Source organism: Rhopalosiphum padi, chromosome 4 (genome assembly GCF_020882245.1).
Source record: "Rhopalosiphum padi isolate XX-2018 chromosome 4, ASM2088224v1, whole genome shotgun sequence".
Taxonomy (NCBI): domain Eukaryota; kingdom Metazoa; phylum Arthropoda; class Insecta; order Hemiptera; family Aphididae; genus Rhopalosiphum; species Rhopalosiphum padi.
This window is the reverse complement of record NC_083600.1, coordinates 27,775,051-27,798,868: the sequence shown is the minus strand read 5'-3', so window position 1 is coordinate 27,798,868 and position 23,818 is coordinate 27,775,051. Positions and strand designations below refer to the sequence as shown.

At 31.1% G+C, this 23,818-nt stretch overlaps 1 protein-coding gene and 1 long non-coding RNA gene across 2 annotated transcripts; both read left to right on the top strand.

Moving 5' to 3' along the window:
* The first annotated feature begins 249 nt into the window (after positions 1-249).
* LOC132929462 (ras-related protein Rab-7a-like) lies at positions 250-5,715 on the top strand. Its single transcript, XM_060994826.1, has 4 exons — positions 250-720; positions 876-1,117; positions 4,342-4,560; positions 4,638-5,715. Exons 2-4 carry the CDS (start codon positions 938-940, stop codon positions 4,866-4,868), a joined length of 630 nt encoding a protein of 209 aa, XP_060850809.1. The 5' UTR covers positions 250-720; positions 876-937; the 3' UTR covers positions 4,869-5,715.
* A 2,449-nt stretch (positions 5,716-8,164) lies between these two features.
* Positions 8,165-10,141, top strand: LOC132929463 (uncharacterized). Its single transcript, XR_009662102.1, has 3 exons — positions 8,165-8,422; positions 8,504-8,830; positions 8,895-10,141. It is a non-coding gene; the product is annotated as an uncharacterized LOC132929463 (long non-coding RNA).
* The last annotated feature ends 13,677 nt before the right edge of the window (positions 10,142-23,818 follow it).

Here is a 23,818-nt window from a genome sequence, read left to right as displayed (position 1 = left end):
ATTAAGACTATATAATTATTATATATATATTATAATTTATAATACCTATTTGATATTTGAATATTTTCAATAAATGCAATCAATCATTGTAACAGCTGCTGCAGCTGCTGGGTCGCTCGTTTTGTACTTTCCCAGCGCGTGGTCATACTGTCGCCACGACCGAACAGCTGCGCCTTGAAAAATAATAATACGTACGTCGGTGTGGCCTTCTCCGCCCCGCCAATCACCATCACCAAAACAGTATATTAGTACAACACTCCACTACTCGTTACTACCGTCTTAACCACCACCCGTCGGGCCGATAACTATTAACTACCTACGTTTATTTTACGTTGCGTAAATACGGTTTTGTATAGTTTAAAGTTGTGTACGCAATTCGTGGGTATTATACCTACCTATGCCGAGTGGTCACTGGTCAGTACTCAGTGTCCAGTGACGACTGACGTCCGACGTTGACGAAAATAAAACTCCACGCTTAATAAATATACTCCATTATCACAAAAGATTTTGTGTGTATATAATTTAATACACACACACACACACACACATTGGAATAAAACTAAACCAGAACTGTTATTGTCACAATATTATTGCATCATAATCGTGATCGTTATTATTGTTCGTGTTTACTGCGACGCGGTCGATTGTTTTCGTATTTATCTTTTGCGTTTCACCTGCCTAAAGAAAAGAACAATAAATCGTATTTCATTTTGGACGCAAGTAAGTGATAAGTGTTTGTCGTCTGCTGTTTAGGTGTTTACGTTTTTTACTCATTGCAAACGAAAATATCGTTGAACACGCACGCGATTGTGTATTTTATACATATTGTATAGTGTATTGCCGTGTGGGTGTTAACTGTTGACGCAATTTCGCAGGTCGTATCGACGCGTACAGTCAAGTTCTATCGTAGTCGTCAATTGTCGCTGACCACGCGATCATGGCGACCAGGAAGAAGGTTCTGTTGAAAGTGATCATACTAGGTGATTCGAGCGTGGGTAAGACGTCGCTGATGAACCAGTACGTCAACAAGAAGTTCACCAACCAGTACAAGGCGACCATCGGCGCCGACTTCCTGACCAAAGAGGTGATGGTCGACGACCGGATCGTTACGATGCAGGTGAGCAAGCAAACCAGGTTCTAATCCTTTGTGCGCGTCGGTCACCAAGGTCAACGGACGCCAGATAGAATGCTAGATTGATTGCGACGTAGACAACTTTACTGTGGCTACGTCGTCGTAATAATTGATAAGACGTAATATTATTTATACGTTTCGATTTCGGCCACCGGCCATGGTTATAGATAATTATATCTACCTATCCAGAGGTATCATCTCTCCATAACGCATTATATCCGATATCGATAAATTAGTTTTAAAATATTTAAAAATTATTTAATGATAATAGATAATGACTTAAGTTATAATACTAATGTTATTATGATTTTTGTCATTTATGGTTTTGGTGGCCCACAGTAGTAAATTTAAGATTTAAAAGACACTACTGTTGCTACGTGCTCTGATATCTTATACTAATAATATAATACATAATAGATATACTGCGGCGTAGAAATTAACATTTAACACATAATGGGAGGAAGGTATCTATCGTACCTTGATGGCAACGCATTAGGCCTAAAAACAATGAACAATGATAATAAGGGGGTCACATCACCTGAACTGGGAAATGAACACACATCGTTCGCGTATAATAATATAACCGCAATGTATTAATCTTATAGTTAATGACGACGATTAGAGTAGCGTCTCTGGGAAACCCGGACGCAACGGTTGCGGTTGACAAGCCTGTGCGTGGATAGAGCGTCACCCGGACAACATATTGTGGTTCGATACTTCGATCATCGCTCGTACGCCTGAATCCCGAAGTGCGTAATATCGTGAGAACATAATATAACAGATATGTTAGGCCAGAAGGGTCATGAGAAGTGGGACGGGGGAAACCTACTGTTTAAGGGGGTCCGCCTGTCCTGGAGAGGACTCTGACAGACGTAATTTACTAGTTAGTACGAGCACCTCCACGCCAGTCTGCATCAGAGATCAGAATATTGTCATTTGGAGTTTGGACTTGGTCTAATTTTCTATTTGTTAAACACGAATTTTCGATAAAAATTATACTGAAAATATTTCGTCATTTTCATTTCTTCGTTCACTGTAAAACCTAATCGATTCTAGTAATCTATAGTGCTCACTAACTAGTCTCGCCACTCGCTCGTTTCATAGCATTTTTGCTTGATAAATAATAACATAATATTGTGATAGGTACAATATGAAGGTACTTATGTAACAAAATAATCCATCTATTCTTATTCCATTTGGTACACTACTACCTACTAAATTATATTCTACAAAATGCATACCTAGACTGGCTTGACTGAGATTTGTAAATTTGTTATAATATTACGATGTGTTAATGTCATAATTCCTGAATTATGGCTCATGAAAATATAAAAAAAAATCTATTCAACAATATAGAAATAATCAAATAGGTATCTACCATAATAATGGACCTTAAACATATTTAATGATTTGTTATGATGTTGCTATCGTATTATTATTGTGTTGATTAACATTCCTTTAATAAAATATATTAATTTAATCATTGGGAAAAATAGAGTAGCTTCGTAAAATGTCTGCTAACTCAATTCAAATTTTAATACTTTTACTTGGATCATTTTTAGAGAATATTATATGGAGAGTGAGAATTTTTGGTCATCTTCAACATATGTAGGCTATTTACTTTAATAGGTATAATGAATTAAGATTATTAATTAATATGTGAAATTTTAACATCGTTTTTTGAATGAGTAAACAATTTTTTTTTATACATTTTGGGTTAAATTTTAACTGCCAGATGGAAAACAAAAATATTTCAAAGGAGAATAATCGGGAAAAAAGTTCTTTAAACTTAGAATTCAGAATATATATAAAAAAAACCTTTAATACAAATAATCACAAAATAGTAAGTTACCAGGCATCAATATTTAGCGCCTATAATAATAGTATTTAAAAACGTTATAAAAATAGTTATTGTTTGCTTGGGTCACATGGATTGATTTCGGTTACATTAACGTATGCATGGAGCGCTACGATTGTCAACCCCATTTTTTTTTATACCTCCACATAAATTAATTATTTATGAATTTAAATTAATATTTATAATACAATGTAGGTAATTAGTTGATACAAATATATAGTTATTTATTTATAATGTAATAAATTATAATAAACAGTAGTGTACTAAATACATTTTTAGTATCATTAGACTATATAAATTTTAGATTCTACACTAAGCCAAAAATGATTTACCTAAATTTTTCCCCCTCCAATACTTTAATTCAGGATATTGTTGTACCATGACTTTTTCCTTGAAACTTATTTCCTACAATCATATAAAAATAGATAGTTAACCAGATATGGGTTAATTTTTGTTTTATGAATAATTTTGTATAAATGCAGAAAAAAATATGCAGTTCTTATAAACACTATATTAGTATTATCAAATTGTTTACTTGATATACCCGTTGGAAATAGATAGATAATGCATTAATGTATACATGTATAATTAGAACTCAAAGAAGATATGAAAGTAACATTTCCGAGAGACAATAAAACTAATTAACAAAAATTCAAAGTTATGTAATAATACCGATTAAAAGAACGTCTCACCCGCATGTGTTGTCTCCATCTTACACACGTGCGAAATAGTAAATTTTCGTTCACCAGTTTCAATAATGTGCTTTTAGTTTTAATATTAGAATAAATTCACCTATTATCAAACTTTTAGGCAAGAACATTATCTGTGTTCTCTCATTGGTTTTTTACGATATTTAAATTTTTATGTCAGTTATGACTGTTATGAGTATGAAATCATTAAATACATATTTGAAAATGCTCATAATTCACTTAAAAATTAAAATATCGTAAAAAACCAACGAGAGAACAGATTATGTTCTTGTCTAAAATTTTGATAATAGGTGAATTCAATCGTAATATTAAAACTAAAAGCACACTATTGAAACATTGGTGAACGAAAATGTACCATATCGTACGTGTGTAAGACGGAGATAACACTTGCGGGTGAGATGTCCTCTTAAATTAATTTTTGGATTATTTGTATAAGTACACATAATGATTTTTACAAAAGATTCATTATCATTATTTCTTGTATTTTACAATACAGTTTGAGACAAAATCGTATTTTATTTATATCTTCAGCTAATTTTTAATCCTAATGTATAAATTCAATGATGTGTTGACACTGCTGACAACCAATGATGATTCAATTATTACTATTATTCATTATATTTTTTTGTCATGGTTTATAGATATGGGATACAGCTGGTCAAGAACGTTTCCAGTCATTAGGAGTGGCATTTTATCGTGGTGCTGATTGTTGTGTATTGGTATTTGATGTTACATCACCAGGATCTTTCAAATCTTTAGATGGATGGCGAGATGAGTTTCTAATACAAGCATCACCATCTGATCCAGATCATTTTCCTTTTGTGGTCCTAGGCAACAAAGTTGATTTAGATAATCGAGCCGTAAGTTTTTATTGTTTTCATTGTATCATTACTATCATTGTTATTTAAATTTACATAATATGAACCATTATGTATAGGTGTCCACTAAAAGGGCTCAACAATGGTGTCAGAGCAAGAATGGTTTACCATATTTCGAAACATCTGCTAAAGAAGCAGTCAATGTTGAACAAGCTTTCAAAACGATAGCACGAAATGCATTAGCTCAAGAATCAGATGTAGAGTTGTATAATGAATTTCCAGATCAAATAAAATTGGACGGTGGTTCTTCAGACAACAGATCTTCGGGTAGTGATAATTGTGCTTGTTAATAATAGTAAATTATTAAATTTCCTGGAATATTGCTGTCTATTATCAACATACTCCTTGGCTGAGTTTCTAACAAGAGTCTCAATGTTATTGTCTTGATGAGTATAATTATATTTATATATATATATAAATTAATGAAAAAGATCATTATATAAAACGTGGAGATAGTCTATTATTTAATATTTGAATTTAAGTTATAAATATATATTTTATTATTTTTGTTTCTACTTATATGTATGGTCATATTATACCCTAATATTTTTATAATTATTATTATTATTTTTCATTTATTTGTCGACAGAATGTTGAGTATTTTGTTGTACTTATAAAATATTTAGCTTGTTTAAAAATACTTTAGAAAACATACATAATTATGTTAATATGTATGTTTATTTTCTGTATAAATATTGATACATATTCATATTCCTTCATTTAGTATACATTTTTACTTATGAAATAAACATTTTAAAAATTGTGAAAACATTTTTTTTTTCTTTGTACCTGTGTATAGAATTTAAATCTGAACAAAATCGATTTGCTCAGTAATAGCTAAATTGTATTCATACTAAAAACAAATTGTTTAATATTATCTCTAATTTTATTCCTGATTTATCTTCATACTTTTCTCCATTAGTCTTGTAATATTATACCAATGTTTGCAATAATTGTTTAAATTGTTTTTATTTGTATATAAAGTATGTTCTACTTTGTTATTTTTATCTGTAAATGGAATATTAACAATCAGTAATCAAACTTATTCTGAACAGTAATTGTAAAATGAAGTGATAAATTAAATATTGTAAATATTGAGAGTTTAATACTCAAATATATGACATTTTAAAATATCTACTTAATTTTGCAACAACTTTTTTTTCGATTCATACAGTAAATATAATATTATTTTCTTAACTTATTACTTTGCTAATGAATTTTCTATTCAACAATTTATGGAACACGACAACAAACCTGGAGGGGAAAATCAAATTTGTTCATCCTTCATCTATTTCACATCCTGATAACATTGGCATCTTTCAACATCGGTTGCTGCTAATAATCTAAATGCGTGAAACCAGGTGCGTTCTCTTGTGGACTAAAGAATAATGAAATGTACTATTTTCATGGTTACATATTATATTTTCAAGAATTGAAAATTAATGGAAATTTCAATTATTTAATTATTATTTAAATTAATTTACAATAAATAAATAATTTTTAAGTTAATTCATAAGTGGAAATTTAACGAGCCAAAGAATATAGAAAGCAAAAAAAAAAAAGTAAAATGTACAATTGGCATTTTTTTAGAATATTTAGCATAGTTATAGTACGACACGAGATATACGACTAAACTGATAATCTAATATTAGCTATGTTAACTATGCTCATTTAAATATGTAATCAATTATAATTATATTTATAACATAAATATAATAATAATAAAATAAAATACAGAAAAATCCTATTTTTTTTTATAAAGTAATTTGATATTCATATTATATTGATTAAATTGATTTATTAAATTATATTTAATCAATGCATATTATAATGAGGTCGAAGATACGGGTGTTAGCTGACAGCGTATATTATCGTATCTCACATTAAGTGACAGTGGCTTATTAAAATATATTTTCAGAATAAATTTAGATGTTAACTTAAGGTGGAAATTATTTAGATCTAGATCTATAAATAGTTCAAATGAAATACAATAAAAACATTTATTTTTTGTTTTTATACATTTTTGAAATATATACTGTCCATAAAAAAAAAAAAAAAAATAAACTATATTTTTATAGTTTCGATAGTATCAAAATTAATTAATAGTTATTACTTGTAGGTATAAACGGCCACACAGTATTTGTCAATCATAAATGTTGTATATATGTTTGGTTTTAGTTTGAATTCAAATATTTAATTTAAAAGTTAATACAATATTGAATATATATTTTATTTATTAGGTTTAGAATCAAAACATTAAATAATATTTAATTTGAAATGGAAATTTGAGATCTTATAAATGTTAAAATTTAACATATGTTTTATATATGTACTAAAAGAAATAATTATTCTATGTTAGAAATTCAATATTTATTATACATTTGTTTTTTTAATTAATATTTAAATAAATGCTGATTGAAAAAAAATATTTTATTTTAATTAATATAAATATTTAATAAATATTAAAACAAAATTTGAATAAAACATTTATATCCAAGATTAGTTAAATATTAAGAAATTAAACATTTATTCTTGATTTCGACACCACATTTATACTTAATTTAAAGTTTCATTGAATAAAAAATATTGCCCGTCATATGGTAGTATGGAGGTCTGTGATCATTATTATAATCGGTTTCTTATATTTTATTTTAAATTATTATTCAACATTTAAATTTGGTTCAACTAACTTACCTGCAATATTGAATAAATATTAAAAAATTAAACATCAGTTAATTCTAAACTTTTAATAAGCATTTGACATTGGATTTACAATTTAAAAAAATATTAACTTGCTGTGTAGGGGTTTTCCCAAATATGACCTTAGATCAATTATTGTGGAAATAAAATAAGTAGGTATACCCAGATAAATTTTAAAATGTTCATTAAACAATTCTAAAATTTAAAATACCTAAAACTAGCTTAAAATAAGTAAATATTTTTATAGCATTGTAAGGACATATTTTTATCCAATATGGAAAATATGAATTTAATGTTCTGCCATTATTCATTTTTCAATAATATTACAAATAATAAAATCATTAATAATTAAGAAATTATTTTACGCGTAAATATCGATCTTAGTAAATATTTAAACTTAAGAAGTTCGTAAAAATAAATTGTAGATTTTTACTTTTTTTTAAGAGAACGTTTCAACGTCTCTTTGTTATTTTCATCTTACAAATGTACCATATATTAAATTTGCATTCAATAATAAAACCAATAAAATTAAAGTCACTAGTAAGAATGTAATGATTTATAAAACATTTTAGACGATTATATCTGACGGATGTTAAATCTAATAAAATAATAACCACTTATGAATTGAAATAATAAAAGAAGTATATACAAATTTTAACATCGGGAACATTACTGACTTGGATTATATTCTAAATCATAATGTGGATTTATTTTTTAGAAACAGTGTTTGACCAGTCTGAAATGCCATCAAAAAAATTTGTTTTTACCTTTTCGGTGGACGAATGGAAAACCATTTGAACCAGGTTGAACCACAAGAAATTAAGTATAAAATGATTGATAAAACAAGACCTATGCAAAACTCCAGGTTTTTTCAATGTTTTTAATTTTTTTTTAATTTGAAGTAATGTAAATAAATTAAATTGTTTATTTTAGATTATATTATGATTTGCCTAAGTCTAATTGGACTCCTATTATGGCTGAACATTTTTGGGAGCACACTAGATTACCATGTTGCTTATCATTTAAAAGGGCAAAAGTTACCCCTGATGGATGTAATTAGGTATATGTAGTAGTTGTTGCGCGATGTACTGTTTGTAAATCAAACTTTAAAGGAACTATAGATGAAAGACCAGCAGAAAACTAGGTAATATTCTGTTATTGATGGCTAAATTTAGATACTTACTAATTTTAAATTTCTAATGTTAGTAAATATTGATAATTTTAGAGTGCTAATGAACTGTATTTATACCGGCAATTACAATGAAGAACATACAATTTCACGAAAACGACGAATGTAAACGCGGTTAAAGACGCCGCCCGAATACAGTACCAAATATTACAGCGATAGTGGCACGTTACGACTGCGGCGAAAATTGTTCACAGGTCAGCGTTGTGGTGGTCAACGGCAATCCCAATCAAATTACCGGCCGGCGAGGCCTCAGCCACAGTCAGGATATAATATATACTATACAGATATCGTTTAGTACCATCGTGCCACCGCAATTAGACATCGTCACTGCAACACTCAAAAACCTGCTAACCATTATTGGTCGTGAGTTTCCGTAATCCCATATCACACGATATTTGATTTATTTCTATTTGTTTTACTTTTACAGTATATCTTGGTGAGATGTCTCCTACGTCCTACACCGACATTTTACGATCTCAAAATACCTTTTGCGATTTCGATCGGCTTCGTTATCGGTCGCCGTATTATTTTTATGCGTCCCCGATTGCGTTCGGCCGTTCGTCAGCCTCCGCTCGCGTTGCGACGCGTAAACGTCGTACACCACCAGGCCGTTTTTATATTGTCGTGCGTTCGAGTGTGCCACCACTTCGCGGCAACCTACTCGGTGTTAAACGCTTCAGTACGTTTTTAATATTTTTATCTTTGTTGTCCGACTTTTTCGCCGGTTGTTCCATCGCCGCACGCCAACTTCTCTGTCGCTTGTCGTTACCTTTGTACTCGCAATGCGACGTTTCGTCTCCATCGATCAGTCGGTCGTATTGTTCCGTAACGATAAATTGTCGTAAATGAGTAACGATTGCCATAACTGCTGTATTGGTGTCATCGAGACAGCATCGCTGTCCACTCCGGTACCGCTGGCCATCATCGTCGCCGGGCCGCTCGATTGTAAAAGGCGGGTATCGTTCGGCTGTCCGCCGTGCTCAGGGGGTGTAACGCGTCTACCTATATACGAGCGTGCGACACCCGTGAACTCGTCACACGACGGAGTGCCGGAGAACGTATACGTTGGTGATTTGTCGCCAAACTCCGTAGTGCCTCCTCATTTTCGTACTCCCGATCGTGCATCGCCGCAGTCGGCATATGCGAAGGTTACACATGACAACCACAACTTTACGTATGTCGTCGGCGCGCCAACATGTATATCTTTGTGTAATTCCACGCTGTTTACGTTTACGCTGCAAAGATGGTAATCTGGTTACACTACAGATGCCGGCCGTGGCTATATCAATCACCATAATATATACGTATAACTGATTACAATAATATTATACAAACTAGTTAATATGATACCGCGGCGTTTTATATAGATAATTTAGTAGCACCTCTGTAGTGAGCACATATTATAATATTATTATTATTATTATTTACAGTAATATACTTATTATTGTCTATACACTATATATGTATACGATTTTTATTGTTTAATATAAACATATCTTGTTATTTACATTTTATTTGACAACCTATAGTAGAATAATAATTAAAAGTAAACAATATATTATTTCAAATTTAATAGGCGTTTGGATGAAGTATAAACTAGATGTGTATATGTTACTGTCCCCCCCCTCCCGCTACCACTGCTACAGACACACGACCTAATTACTGATACTTTAAAAATATGAAAACACAATAATTTAAATTGTTTTCAACTATATACTTTTATAATTTTATCAATAGGTTATGTAATTGTTAACATTTAATGATTAATAATTAAACTAAGTTTATAATAAGTTATAACAATAAACAATTGCTATGAATTGTCAATATAGTGTTAATAATATTATAATACGCTTAGTATTCATAACAAACATTTAAAAATAAACAAATAAAAAGCATTTTAGTTTATTGTGTTATAATACATGGAGAATAAAATATGGTTTGTTATAACTTATAACATTTACTATTACATACTATTTTTAACTCAGCAACTCACAAAATATTATGAAATATGGAGCAGAACATACGAGACTAATACTTAAAAATATACCTCGATAAAAAGTGTAAGTATTGTGTTTTAAGCTTTTATACGGCCTTTGAAAATGCAAAATAATCCCGATATAATACACTTAGATCCATGTAGGTATATTTTATTTTCCTGCAGTATAGAATATATTTGTAATGTTTCTTGTAACCATATTGCACCTAAATTCCTCAAGTGTTTCTTACGAAAATGCATAGTTTTAAATTTTTAATATTTTATTATAAATTATAAAATTATGATAGAAATTATGCATACAGGACGGGGGTCAGCGATAAGTAACTTGAAGATGCTATAGATATAGAAGGCTGATTTTTAAAATTTTTAAATTTAGCGTGCTAGACACGGCAGAAAGCATAGATTTCTATGCTCAAAGCTAGCTGAGTAAAAAAAAGGTCAATAAAAAGTATTAACATTTATTTTTTTATATTTACAGCTTGTTTAAATGTGAGATTTAAGGATGTGTAGACGTGTAGTTGCAGATGATAATCCAGCAGAATCGACTTCTATTTCTATAGTTGAAACTCCTAATAAATATCCTAGGGTTTCGTCTGTTGGGTGATTTTTTTTCCTTTAATTGTATATCCTTCGTTGTAGAAAATGCAAATTCACATAATATGTAAGACGTTTGAAACATGAAAAACATTTTTAGTGCAAAATCTCATAGAAATTCATACTTTTCAACTGGTAATTATTGGTATTTTCGTCAACAACTTATCATTTTTTAGCGGACATTTTTGAAACACTATAAAATACGAAAATAACAAACGTCAGTAATAATCAGCGCTACTGGCCATCGGGACACGACAGATACGACTAAGCTAATAAAATATATATAATAAGTACCTATTAGCCATGCTAGCTATGATTCTATTAATAATATATGTTTAGACGTTTAATAAAATATTAGCTGCAATTCAAATATTTCACGAAAAACGCAATAAATAAAATACGAATATATTTTTTTTGCTTTTTTAATATTTATTATTTAAAAACGTTGTAACGTGCATGAGGCACCATCGGACTTTCTTTTTAAATCAGAAAAATCTCGAAAATCCAAATCTTAACCACCTAAGTACTGTAAAAATCACTTTTTTGAAAAAAACTCGTATGCAAGTTTTCGTGGTTAAGGATTTATTTTTCAACTCTGAAACTTTACACGAATCGTAAGACAGGTTGCCGAAACAGATTGTGCACAAAAAAACACGAAATAATTCAGATTTTTATTTTACATTACGGCCGGCCACGGTTCCTATTTATTTTTCGCCGTTTTTCGCCTAAAAAACTAATTATACGTATTTTTAAGATAGAATGCGTACTTGCGATAAATTTAATACACAATCTGAAATTATTATTTTACTATAAGCGTATATGTTGAAGGTAACATGGATTGAGTGACTGGAGATAAGAAGCCACCCATTGGAGGGTAGTAGTTTGTTTTTAAAACGTTAGTAAGAGAGAAAATACGAATAAACGCTAAAAGTAAGTACATAATTTGAAAATGTAATACGGGCTATATGAAAAATGTACGTGATTATCTTTGAAATTGTCCATCTTTGATATAGGTAGGTAAATTACAAATAACAATATAAAATAATATAATAATAATAATAAATAGTAGTCTATTAGTCTACTAGTGTACAAATTCAAATAGTCTATTACTCTAGTATGACTTTGGTCTCAGACTAGTACGACTATACTCTCTCCTCCCTAATATTAGGAGCTATTGTGTTAACACTCAACGAAATAATCGACATTTTTAATTTACATTACGGCCGATCACGGCACCTGTTAGTTTTTTGTCGTTTTCACCTAAAAAACTAAATATTCGAATTTTTAAGATGGAAGCATACTCGCGACGTGTATAAAAACGTTGTAGCGTGCATGAGGCACCGTCGGACTTTCTTTCTATATCAAAAAAATCGAAAAAATCCAAATATTGACTACCTATTCAAGTACCTAAGTACTGTAAAAACCACTTTTTTGAAAAATACTCTTATGCAAGTTTTCAAGGTGACGGATTTATTTTTCAATTCTGAAACTTTACACAAATCGTAAGGCGGGTTGCCGAAACAGTTAACGCGGAAGAAAACACGAAATAATCGAGATTTTCAATTTACTTTACAGCTTGCAGCCACGGCACCTGTTAGACGAACACGTAGGTGCGAAAACGGGTCAAATATCGAAACGCCTCGACGTTTGTGCGCGGAACCATGACCGCCGAGAGATACCAAATATCATAATATACATTTACCACAACGTGTAGAGATGTTACCGGTACGACGGATGACCGGAATGCAGTGGCTATTGGTGAGTGCGAACAATGACGCGGTCCCGATAGCGACGGCAACGACGTATTGATGTGCGGAAACTGTATGTGGCGAATTGCACGGAATAAAATAAATGTCGGGTACCATCCGGGTACGGTGCAGGTGCGCCGCAGACATCCGGACGGCGACCGGATGATGCAGACATGACCGACGACGGGACGCTATATATTATAATTTTACAGAGTATCACGTTGATCTGTATGACATTGCGACGTGCGACGGTTCACCGACACTACCTCTTTTACACGTTTGAATTTCGGTGGCCAAGTCCCACCATTGCCGGTGTCCAAGTCCCACCATTGCCGGTGTCCACCGATTCCGCACAGCATTTTTTCACTTATAGTGTATTCATCGTCGTTGCAATCGTCATCGTCATAGCGCACAGATTAAATGCGTTTGCGCTGTTTTTCTGTCCCGGAACATCCATACTATAATGTTACATAGAGATCGAGGTGGTCAGCGACTAAAAGGCTTTAGGGCGCTTCGAACCTATATAATAGCATCTGTGTACCACAATATCCCGTCGATTTTTTTTGTTTTTCGTTTATTTATTTAATAAATATTCGACGGGACATCCATTTAATATATTTATTTTATTTTCTAACTTGCTTTATTTTTATATAATCTTATAAATTTTAAGATATTGTTAAAAATCTAAATTTTAATGCATAAAGTATAAATTAATGAAAGCCATTTTGTATTTTTATTTAACGGACACAAAATTAGCGCAGCACCTATACTTAGTACAGACAATATTTTATTAATTAATATTTTATTTTATTGGAAACAATTATTTTATTATATAAATATGACGTAATAAGTACACTTTTACTTTAAATTATTTATTTTATGTTATAAGTTATTAAATTAATAGTAAATACTAAATACCTAATTGATATTGGAAAATAATGAAATAATTGTAATAAATTGAGCTGTTCTGTGTTCTTCATTAACACGTTGAGTACTCCTATCCACAGCACATCAATTGGATAGCCACTGAAAATTATAAATTAACATATATAATTGTACATAGAATTTACATTAATAATATGTATATAGTTATAATTTACTCGTATAGTCGTATTGTTATACGTATATTGTATATATTATCTAAGCGTCTTAAACTAACAAATAAGTGATACGAACCTAAACCTCATCCAGGAATCCTACTAATTCCGTAAGATTATTTCTTGGGATAATACATGTATATTACATGCGTCCAATGCGGTTATAATATATATGCAGGTTTAGAATATTATCTGGCATGGAATATTATCAGCTTGAGTTGTTTTAATACAACTGAAATACGTGCTCGTTGTATACGAAACGACTGAAACGTGTACATAAGGACGTAACTATATAATATATTTTCACATGAAACGATCGGTTTTTAATATTAATCTTTAGATACGTTTTGGTATTTTGCTTCATATTTATTCAGTTGCAAAATATTCTCCAGCAGAAAGAAACAGTATATGGACGAAAACTAAAACGATATTCAAACGCCACAGATTCGCGTTGCAATAAACAAACATAACAACAAGCCCTTAATTTATTAAATAAATATATCTTGTAAAAACAAGAAATAACATTTTTTGCTAATACCGATGATAATATCAACTTGAATAATTAGAATTGAAAATTTAAATAGGTAGTATATGATCTTAATAAAAATCAAAATTCATTAATTTTACATTCATACTATGAGCTGTTTTGATAAAACTGTCTGAATAGCCACTTAACATATAATAATTTTGTAATGACCATCGTGAAGTGACCAATGTAAAATTAACAATTTATTTTACAATAGAAATTATTGAAACCAAAATTTTATTTAAAGTAAATATCGATTTAAATTTCAAAAACTTTCTGGTTTTGCTCCAGACATAACTATTTATACTTACCATCATATACATTTAAATTTTAAATAAAACATTTCAAAGTAAGCAAGATACGCGAAATTTACGTCATGTAATGTCGAACGAAGTTTTAGTTATAAGAACATAATGTTTTAAAGCCTAACATAAAATCGTTCAATTTTGAAAATTTAATAAAACACCACGTAATTGTTTCGTGTAATACATTTGAATAGCGTTAATAGTTAAAAATAATATTTTATTTATTTTAAAACGTGTAATTTTTATTTTTATGGATATAAAATTTATATTTTTAATTTGTCAACTCAACTCTCTACTCCGTAACAAGCCTTGGCTTAAAGGAGTAGATATATTTCTTTATAATTTATATAAAGAAAATTTCAAATAAAAAAAAAATATATATACCTATAATTCGTATAACATACACGTGTACACGACACACAAAACGAATTAAAATATTAATAATAATCTAAAAAACAATAAAATCAACATCAATCTGGTCGTATGTTATGTACATTTATCACTATGAGACGCCGAGACACTTCCGTGGCTCGACAGCTTTCGTCGCGTGATTATATTATGATGGACGTTAGAATTATAACGTCTATAATGTTACTGCAGGTGCGATAGACAGCAGCAATAGAGCCAAAAGCGATACCGTTGACGCGATTAACAACACAACCCTGCAATATTAGCGATGGTGATGGTGATTTATTGACGGCAGAGACTTTGCGGGTGATTTTCTAAAGGAATAAGAATGTCATGCTGCAGCGACGGTCTTGCAGCTTGGTTTCCGGGTACAGTGCGAGTGCACGGCATCGGCGGCGTCCGGATACAGACATGAGTAATGAGTACGTCATGATGACCGACCAGACGAATGTTGTGAAGTCATAATATTATAATGGTATCATATTTTTAACTAATAATTTATCTAGATTTTAAAACACTGCGTGGTATCCGTGTTTTATTTATCTATATTTTCAATTTTGTATATTATATTGTATATTTATATGGGCCTTTTTATTTCGTTTGTTTATCCTCAATGGCATAAGGTTCTTTTTATTATTATAACCATATATTATTTATTCTTGATTTGTGAATGATATTTGTTTGATTATTCATCATTACCACATTGTTATGTGATGGCAACAGAGTACAGACCAACACATTTCCAAAATACTATTATTCATTTGTTCCCGTCTCAAATATAATATTTCAAGAGTAGCCAGAGCAGTAGGTACGCAAATAAAACGTCTTCCTATATGGTTTATGTTCCACATAATAATATAATATTATTACCTATTAATATTATAACATCATACGTACGATCAATACATATATATACCAGGGGTGGGCAACTGACGGCCCGCGCTACATTTTCAAATTACATCATACAATTTCAAAGTCAATCGTCTATACTCTATGCTACTTCCATGCTAAATTAAAATGCATATTTTGAATGACCTTTTTTTGCTCTCTATACTCTGGCCCGCTAAATTTTAATTTTCTAAAAATTGGCCCTCTAAGTTGCCCATCCCTGATATATACGATACACACACAATCACGACGCGTTCATCCAGTGTGGTTGTAATTATTGTTGCGTTCGCTGTTTCACTCCAAACGAAGTGGATCCGATCAAACATAAAAACATTTTATATTGCAGATGTACTATTTGGAACTACCACCATTTTTTTTTTTGTATTTTCGCCGTCAAGGACCAGTTGTTGCTAGTACGGATGGCACATACAAGAAGTAGTTTAACCTCTGCAGGTCTTCCAGGATACCGGACCGATATTTAAATCGCGTAGTGCGTACCAAGATCTTATAGCAACTCGTGATTGAAATAATATTTTTCCTCCGGCGGAGTGCAGACAATACCAATAGCGCGTCCGTCGTCATCTGAACTTGAGTAGCTGTAAAGTGTGTACCGGTGTTGTATGTGCGCGTTTGTCTTGTCCGTGCTGTCGCCGTGTGTATACATTAGGGTGGCACTTAGCTATATATATGTATACTATACATAAATACATAATACACAGGTACGGGATGAGTGGTCCGTCTGCGTTAAAATAATAATTGCGTCAAGACCTTCCTTTACCTGTGATGTGTGTGTTATGTCATGTCGGACGCATCGCTATTGTTAATTTTGACCTTTTTTGTAAGACAGTTGCGCATCGTCCGATTTTTGGGTTATATATCATTTGCGCATCAGCCGTTTAAAAGGTCTTACATCATTTGCGTATCAATATTATTTAACAATATAATTTAAAAAATAGGTGTATACTCAAAAGTTAATATAAAATTTATACATCAACTTTCAAATATTGTACAGATATTCAGTATTCATCATGTACAACAGGCGCCAGAACGTCAAAAATTAGACTACATTAATAAACATTGGCTTAGTATACTTCCGGTGAAATAAACAGGTTTCATTTTTTAAAATAATGGGATATTATAATATACCCAGTATTGATTTATAATATTATTTATTTTAAAGCTTAATTTATTTATTTTTATTCATACAATTTATTTCTAATCAAATTATATTTATATTTTAACTATGACTGTAATGTGCCAAAAAAATTATTCATCTCAATATGTGTATTTGTATAATTATTATGACTACAATTCAATTTATTTTAATTATTTGAATTTATTTATTACATATGATTTATGAAAATCATTACATTTTCAATTATAAAATATTTTTTATACAATTCTATTCTTCAGCATGTTGATGCGCATTTGATGTATGATCATTTGGTGCAGGTAAAACGGGCAATGCGCAAACAATAATTAGCGTTGATGCGCAAATGATATACGGCCATATATATTATATAATGATATATAATTATATATAATTTATGTTAAGTTTAATTTGCTGATCAAGAAATATAATACTAAAGAAACTAAAAAACCTAGGTAGGTACTATATACGTTTATCCAAAATGTGAAACATTGAAAACATTCAAATTTCCCTTTTAAATAAAAAAAACAATTGTAATAATTGTAGATCTAAAATTATAAAATTAATCACTCTTGTATTAAAAACATTTTCAAATGCATAAAGCATTTGATTTTATAACAAATCACTTGCACTTGAAATTTAATTTAACATATGAGAAATATTTTTTAATATCTAACCACAATAACCGCCGAACGCATATTTAGTAAAAATTTTAAATTTAATGGCTATTCGTTTTTAAATTTTAAGAAAATAAAAAATCTATTTTTTTGAAAACTTGTTAGCGTAAAAGATTATGAACATTATGATTTTAGAAGAATATTTTAGCCTATAGTTAATAAAATCCAAATGATACAAATTACATGCAACATTTTTAATTTCATAAAGACACAAATACGTAACCAATGATTCAGTAAATGAGTAAAATATGAAGTTTCAAATTAACATGAAATAAAAATAAAAGCGTTAATAAAATACATAATAATTAGTAAATTTAATTGGTATTTAATAAAAAAAAATGTATGTAAGGTATTAAGATAAAAATAACAGTGTTGTGTAATTTTCCTCACCACCTTTATTATTAAACGGCGTACAATATAACATCGTCCGTATTGTTTAATAACTTTATGAGGTACTACACAAGGCGCGTTTTTTTTATTGTGGTGTCCCCAGTAGGCCTAATCCACATAGTAAGCGAGAACTCGCGAACGCTGATCGTCTGTAATAATTGTTATATATAGCCAGAATAGTAACTGCAATTTACGCAATAAAATACGTCTTACACACCAATATTATTAATAAATATAATAATACATGTGAAATATAAACAAATAAATATCGAATTATACATTTTTAATAATGTGTTAATTAGTTTAAATTTATAATTATAGTTTAGTCGTAGCACGGCATTCGCACATTTCCAGCTAACATATAATATATAACTTAATATTATATAAATATTATTATATAATAAAAGATATACAATATACTACTACATTTTACCTATATAAATCTATAATAAATATAACTGTCTATGTCCTTTGATATAATAATATTTTATTGTAAATATTTAAATTAGATAGACAGCTATTGAAGATGAACTATTAAAATTACAACACTTTATAGACTAATTTTCTTATTTTTAATTTATAATAGTACAACTAAAATAAATAAATATTACTCACAAAATGATGTATAAATGTTTTATGGATCGCAAACTGGTCAGCTAATCCGTGTGATCCTATTTTAGACCTCCTATATATAATGTGACTTGAAATGCCCCAAAACTGTAGCGGCTCATCGAGTCAATCCGACGCTACCAAAACTTCTAAAAAAGTAAAATAAACATTCTTAGTTCTTACCATAACATGGACTTGCAATTATTTTTCTACAGTGCACGTTCAACTATTATGTAACATTGAGGTAGGTATATAAAACGATTCTGGATCTGAGTTTTGAAGAATATTACTTAAGAAAATAAAAACTGATGTATATTAGTGAACGAAACCAAAAAAATAAAAACAATAATAAAAAATAAAAAGTTTAATAGGTTTATTAGTTTAGTAGTTAAAATTAATAACAAACATTATTTAGCCTGAATATTATTTTTTTAGCATTTATTATTATAAACTATAATACTACATTTGAATAAATAGTTTCTGTTTTATATTATGTCTATAGTGAACATACGATTTTAATATTATTGTAATTGTTTTTAATTAAATGTGTACGAATAATAAATTTAAAATGTTAAGACACGTACACGCATCATTTATCACAATATGTCTTATAAGCACCTGTTACCAAATTCGGTGTAGAAAAACTGTCCGAACCGTCACTGATTTCAACGACGATGTGACCTATAATTCAGTTATATACGGTGGATGTAAACATACGCTGTCGCGGAAGGAACAGGATCCAGACGGTTATCGGTATAAATCGACGAGACAGGTCACCGAGCCAATAGTCAATAATATATATCCGTGCTGGACAGCGGCGCGAAGAACAGTGCAATCGTAGTCGCTGCAGTTCCAATCGCCGGCTGTATTCCGGATGGTCAGTTATTTCCGGCGCGAATGTATTTGGTTTCCGCTCTGAAGCCGGCTGGTCGACTACGGAGAAGCGGATGGATCTTTACCCGTTAAACGCGGAATACGACGGAACCCGACGCAGCCGTTACGATGAGAACAGTGAAGATGCTTCCTCGGCATTGGTCGTGGCTGCAGTTGTCGCAGTGCTCAAACTCGTTGAGCTCGAGATGAGTTTGTTCGTGAATATTTGCGACAGTTTCCGTTGAAGCTCACATTGTATATATGTCATCCATCATTCACGTAATCACCGCCGTCTGTTCTCGATCGACATAGTCGTCACTACTCACTAGTCAGTAGACGATGCGACAGTAAACGCTCGAGCCCATCGCCGTCACCACCTGTCGTCCCTGTCCAATACGATGAGGAGCGTGTGTCTAGACTAGACAACGGCAATTACGTATGTTATAGTACATGATAATTGTAGAATACAATAATCATAATAGTTTTAATTAAACTTTCATGAAAATATTTTATATAACGTCTATTTTAGATTTTTTTTATGATTATTTAAGTACCCTGTAAGATTTTTACATCATATTTTTAATATTTAACCTATACAGTGCTCAAATCGAATTAGGCACTGCATTCAATACCCGGACAATGTTAACTTATTCCAACTTTGCCAATGAAAATCGGGCATTGTGCACTTCTTACTTTCCCCTTAACATAAATACGTAAATATAAAATAATTGTGGCTTGAGAAGGGGTTTGTTGATTTTTCTAACCATTTTGCAAATTCCTGTCCATCAGTCCCATTGAACTGCTGCTACAGTGCTACACTTTTTAATACCTATATCTGGTTGCATATTTTTCTCATACTGCTTCTCAACTACTAACTATTGAACTTATTTCACAGCCACTTTTTTTAAATATCTCTTGCAATAAGCTTTGAAAACTGATATTTTAATAACAAATCAAGTTATATATAATTGGTACCAAAAAAAATAAAATTAATTATATATAAAAAAAGCTTGCCTAAAAGGCTAACAACATTATAAATTTTGATTATAAAAGAAGTGTAAACGAATGATATAAACAATAATTTCAGAAAAAACTTGTTGTAAGAGCTATCAATAATGTAACACATTTTAATAAAAAAAACAGTGTACAAAATGGCATAAACAATTTTGATAAGTAGGAAAGTGAAATGCATGAAATAAAAAATTATTTTCGGAAAAAATTTGCTAACAGTTGGTATTATAATACATTTTATAAATGAAGAATAAAAATGAAAATTTGAACAAGAATAACTCCACCTCTATCACCACCGGGCACTTACTATACGACGTCTTGAACGATAGTGGCAGTTGAACTTTTTCTTTGTTGACAAATACCACAGTTTCAATCACCGGTGTTTTTATAACGTCTTCTAGTTGACTCATGCCAATTTTTAAGACTTCTACAATTGTATTATCTTTGGACGACGTGTGTGCGTCAGATTTACCTCTGTTGTTATCCATGCGTAGTAGTATCATTTTTTGAATAATATTATGCCAAAGCCGTTATTAGTTAAGTCGAATTTTATAAAACAGAGTACTGTATAAAGAGCCATTTTGTGTATAATATTAATATGTGACTTAATGTAGAGAAAAAATGATGTTAAACGTCTAGGACTGTTGAAACGCAAATGAACTCGAAATATATTTCGTCCGTGATCAGCGCCGAGAATTTCGAACATTTTTCAGACGATATATTGCGATGTTTGCATTACTAGTCAGCAAGTACCTATGTTTATCAATCTAATCGGCTAGTATAGGTATACTATTTTTAAACGACGACTTCGATTTGTACTGTACTTTTAGGTGTTTTATTTTTTAATTTAAATATTTCACTTCTTTCGATTGAACTATATATAGGTACATAGAAACATTTTAAATCACACTAATAATACCTAAATTAACTTAACAAACTTTAACTTATATAATTATGTATAAATTACGACGGAGTGTTATCTGCCGCCGTACCGGTTCGCCGATGCGCGCAGTTTAACACGGCCGCCGTAATTTTCGCCAGTCTCGATCTTACCTTCGTTATTGTTACGCGGACCATATTTATTGGGTGGGCGCGAATCGCCAATTAATTTATATATTTTGTCGTGGCGCGAATCGGCAACTTTTATCTTATAAATTTTTATTATTGTGCCGGCGCAAATCGCCACCTTTTATTTTACAGGCGCTAATCGCCGCATTATATTATTTATTTGTTTGTTTGTGTGTGTTTAATTATTATATAGCTGTATATGTAGCGGCTGGCCAGCAGTGCTCCACAAATTGTGAGTTTTTGTTATTATTTAAATTATTATTCATCAATAAATTATTATACAATATTAGTTATTATTTTGCTGTATAATATTATTAATGTTATTGATTGAGCCGAACTGGCAATTATTATATTATTATTATTTATACATTTTATATTATACAGCTCTAATAGCCAATTATTATCATTTTTGATATTACTATTTTAATTATACTCATTATTGGTTGTGCCGCTGTCCGGCAACTTATTATATTATTTACATTTTTACCTGTTGGGCCAAAAGGGCCGTATTTATTATTTTATTATACAACATATTTTTTATTATTTACATTTGAGTTACCATAATTTACATTGAGTTACCTTTTTATCATTAATTTTAAGTATACACACACAAACACATATACACACATACACACACCACCCACATACTAGCACTCACAGGTTTTGCTCGGCGACCCTGTCCAACTCCTGTTGAGTGCTATATACATTATACACACTTTACAAAGGTCGGCCGGTGTGTGCGTGCCGTTACGCGAAGTAGTTAGGTAACCGGGCGCGCGTATTAATATCTTACGGTCCCGGCCCGTACAATTACTTTAAATTATATTAATGAAATGTAAGTAAAAAAACATAATCATTCATTCACAAAGGTATGTAGTATTAAACTAATAAAGAAATCGTCAGTTTTGTACATCATTGTTAATATAGTTGTTTAAGATCTGTGATTAAAAATTTCTTACATAAGGTACATAAAAAATATTTGACATTATTCTTAAAACATTTTTAACTATTCAAAAGTTTGTACTATATAGCTAATAGCTATATTATGTTATGTTATATGAAAAAAAAATATTTGCCCCACTCTGCCCCCCCAGGAAAATAATTCTAGTGCCATGCTTATAATTACGTGTATTATACAAATTATGTTTGTGTTTAATTTTTGTCTCAGATATAATCTTAGATTTTCGTATAAATTTTAAAATCATTACGGTTATCGGTAAACTTATAATATTATTATTCATTTATGTAAAATCAACGCGTAAAACATTAAACTATTCGCTTGACGCAACGTCTAACGCAATTTTATAACAAAACACTAAGCGATTAATTTTGTATTCAATTTTGTAGATTTGTACGTTATAGAAATTCGCGACCAGCATATTAATTCGACCATAACATTATTACACATTAATAATTACGGACGTCAAAGATGTTCAATTTTCTCCGGACCAAAAGCTGGTTCGGTCAAATGGTAATCGCTAATAAAAAAAAACATCACAACGGCCCTAACGAGTATAATATGTATCTAAATTCGGTTTGCGTTTTCGGGAGGCGACGGAATAACAACCTGTGCTACACCAGCAATCGGAGACGCACGCACACAATAAACGTATAATCAGTTAGTATCAGTAGTGTATGTAGTGACTGAGATACAGCACCGGCCGGCATCGTCCGAAGTGTAAATTATGGTATTTTTCGATAACGGCGTAAACAACGTGGAATTATATACAAAGACGCAATACGTCGCTGTCGACGAACCGACGACGTACGTAAAATTGTGGTTCTCGGGAGAAGACGTCGCATAGGACGACTGTACCGATGCGGGATCGGCGGTACGAAAAAGAGGAGGCACTTCGGAGTTTGGCGATAAATCACCAACGCGCGTTCTCCGGCAGTCCGTCGTGTGACGAGTTCACGATTGCCGCACGCTCGATTATGGACGCGTTACACCCCCCCTCTGCATGGCGGCCACCCGAACGACACCCGCCGTTTACAATCGCGCGCCCCAGCG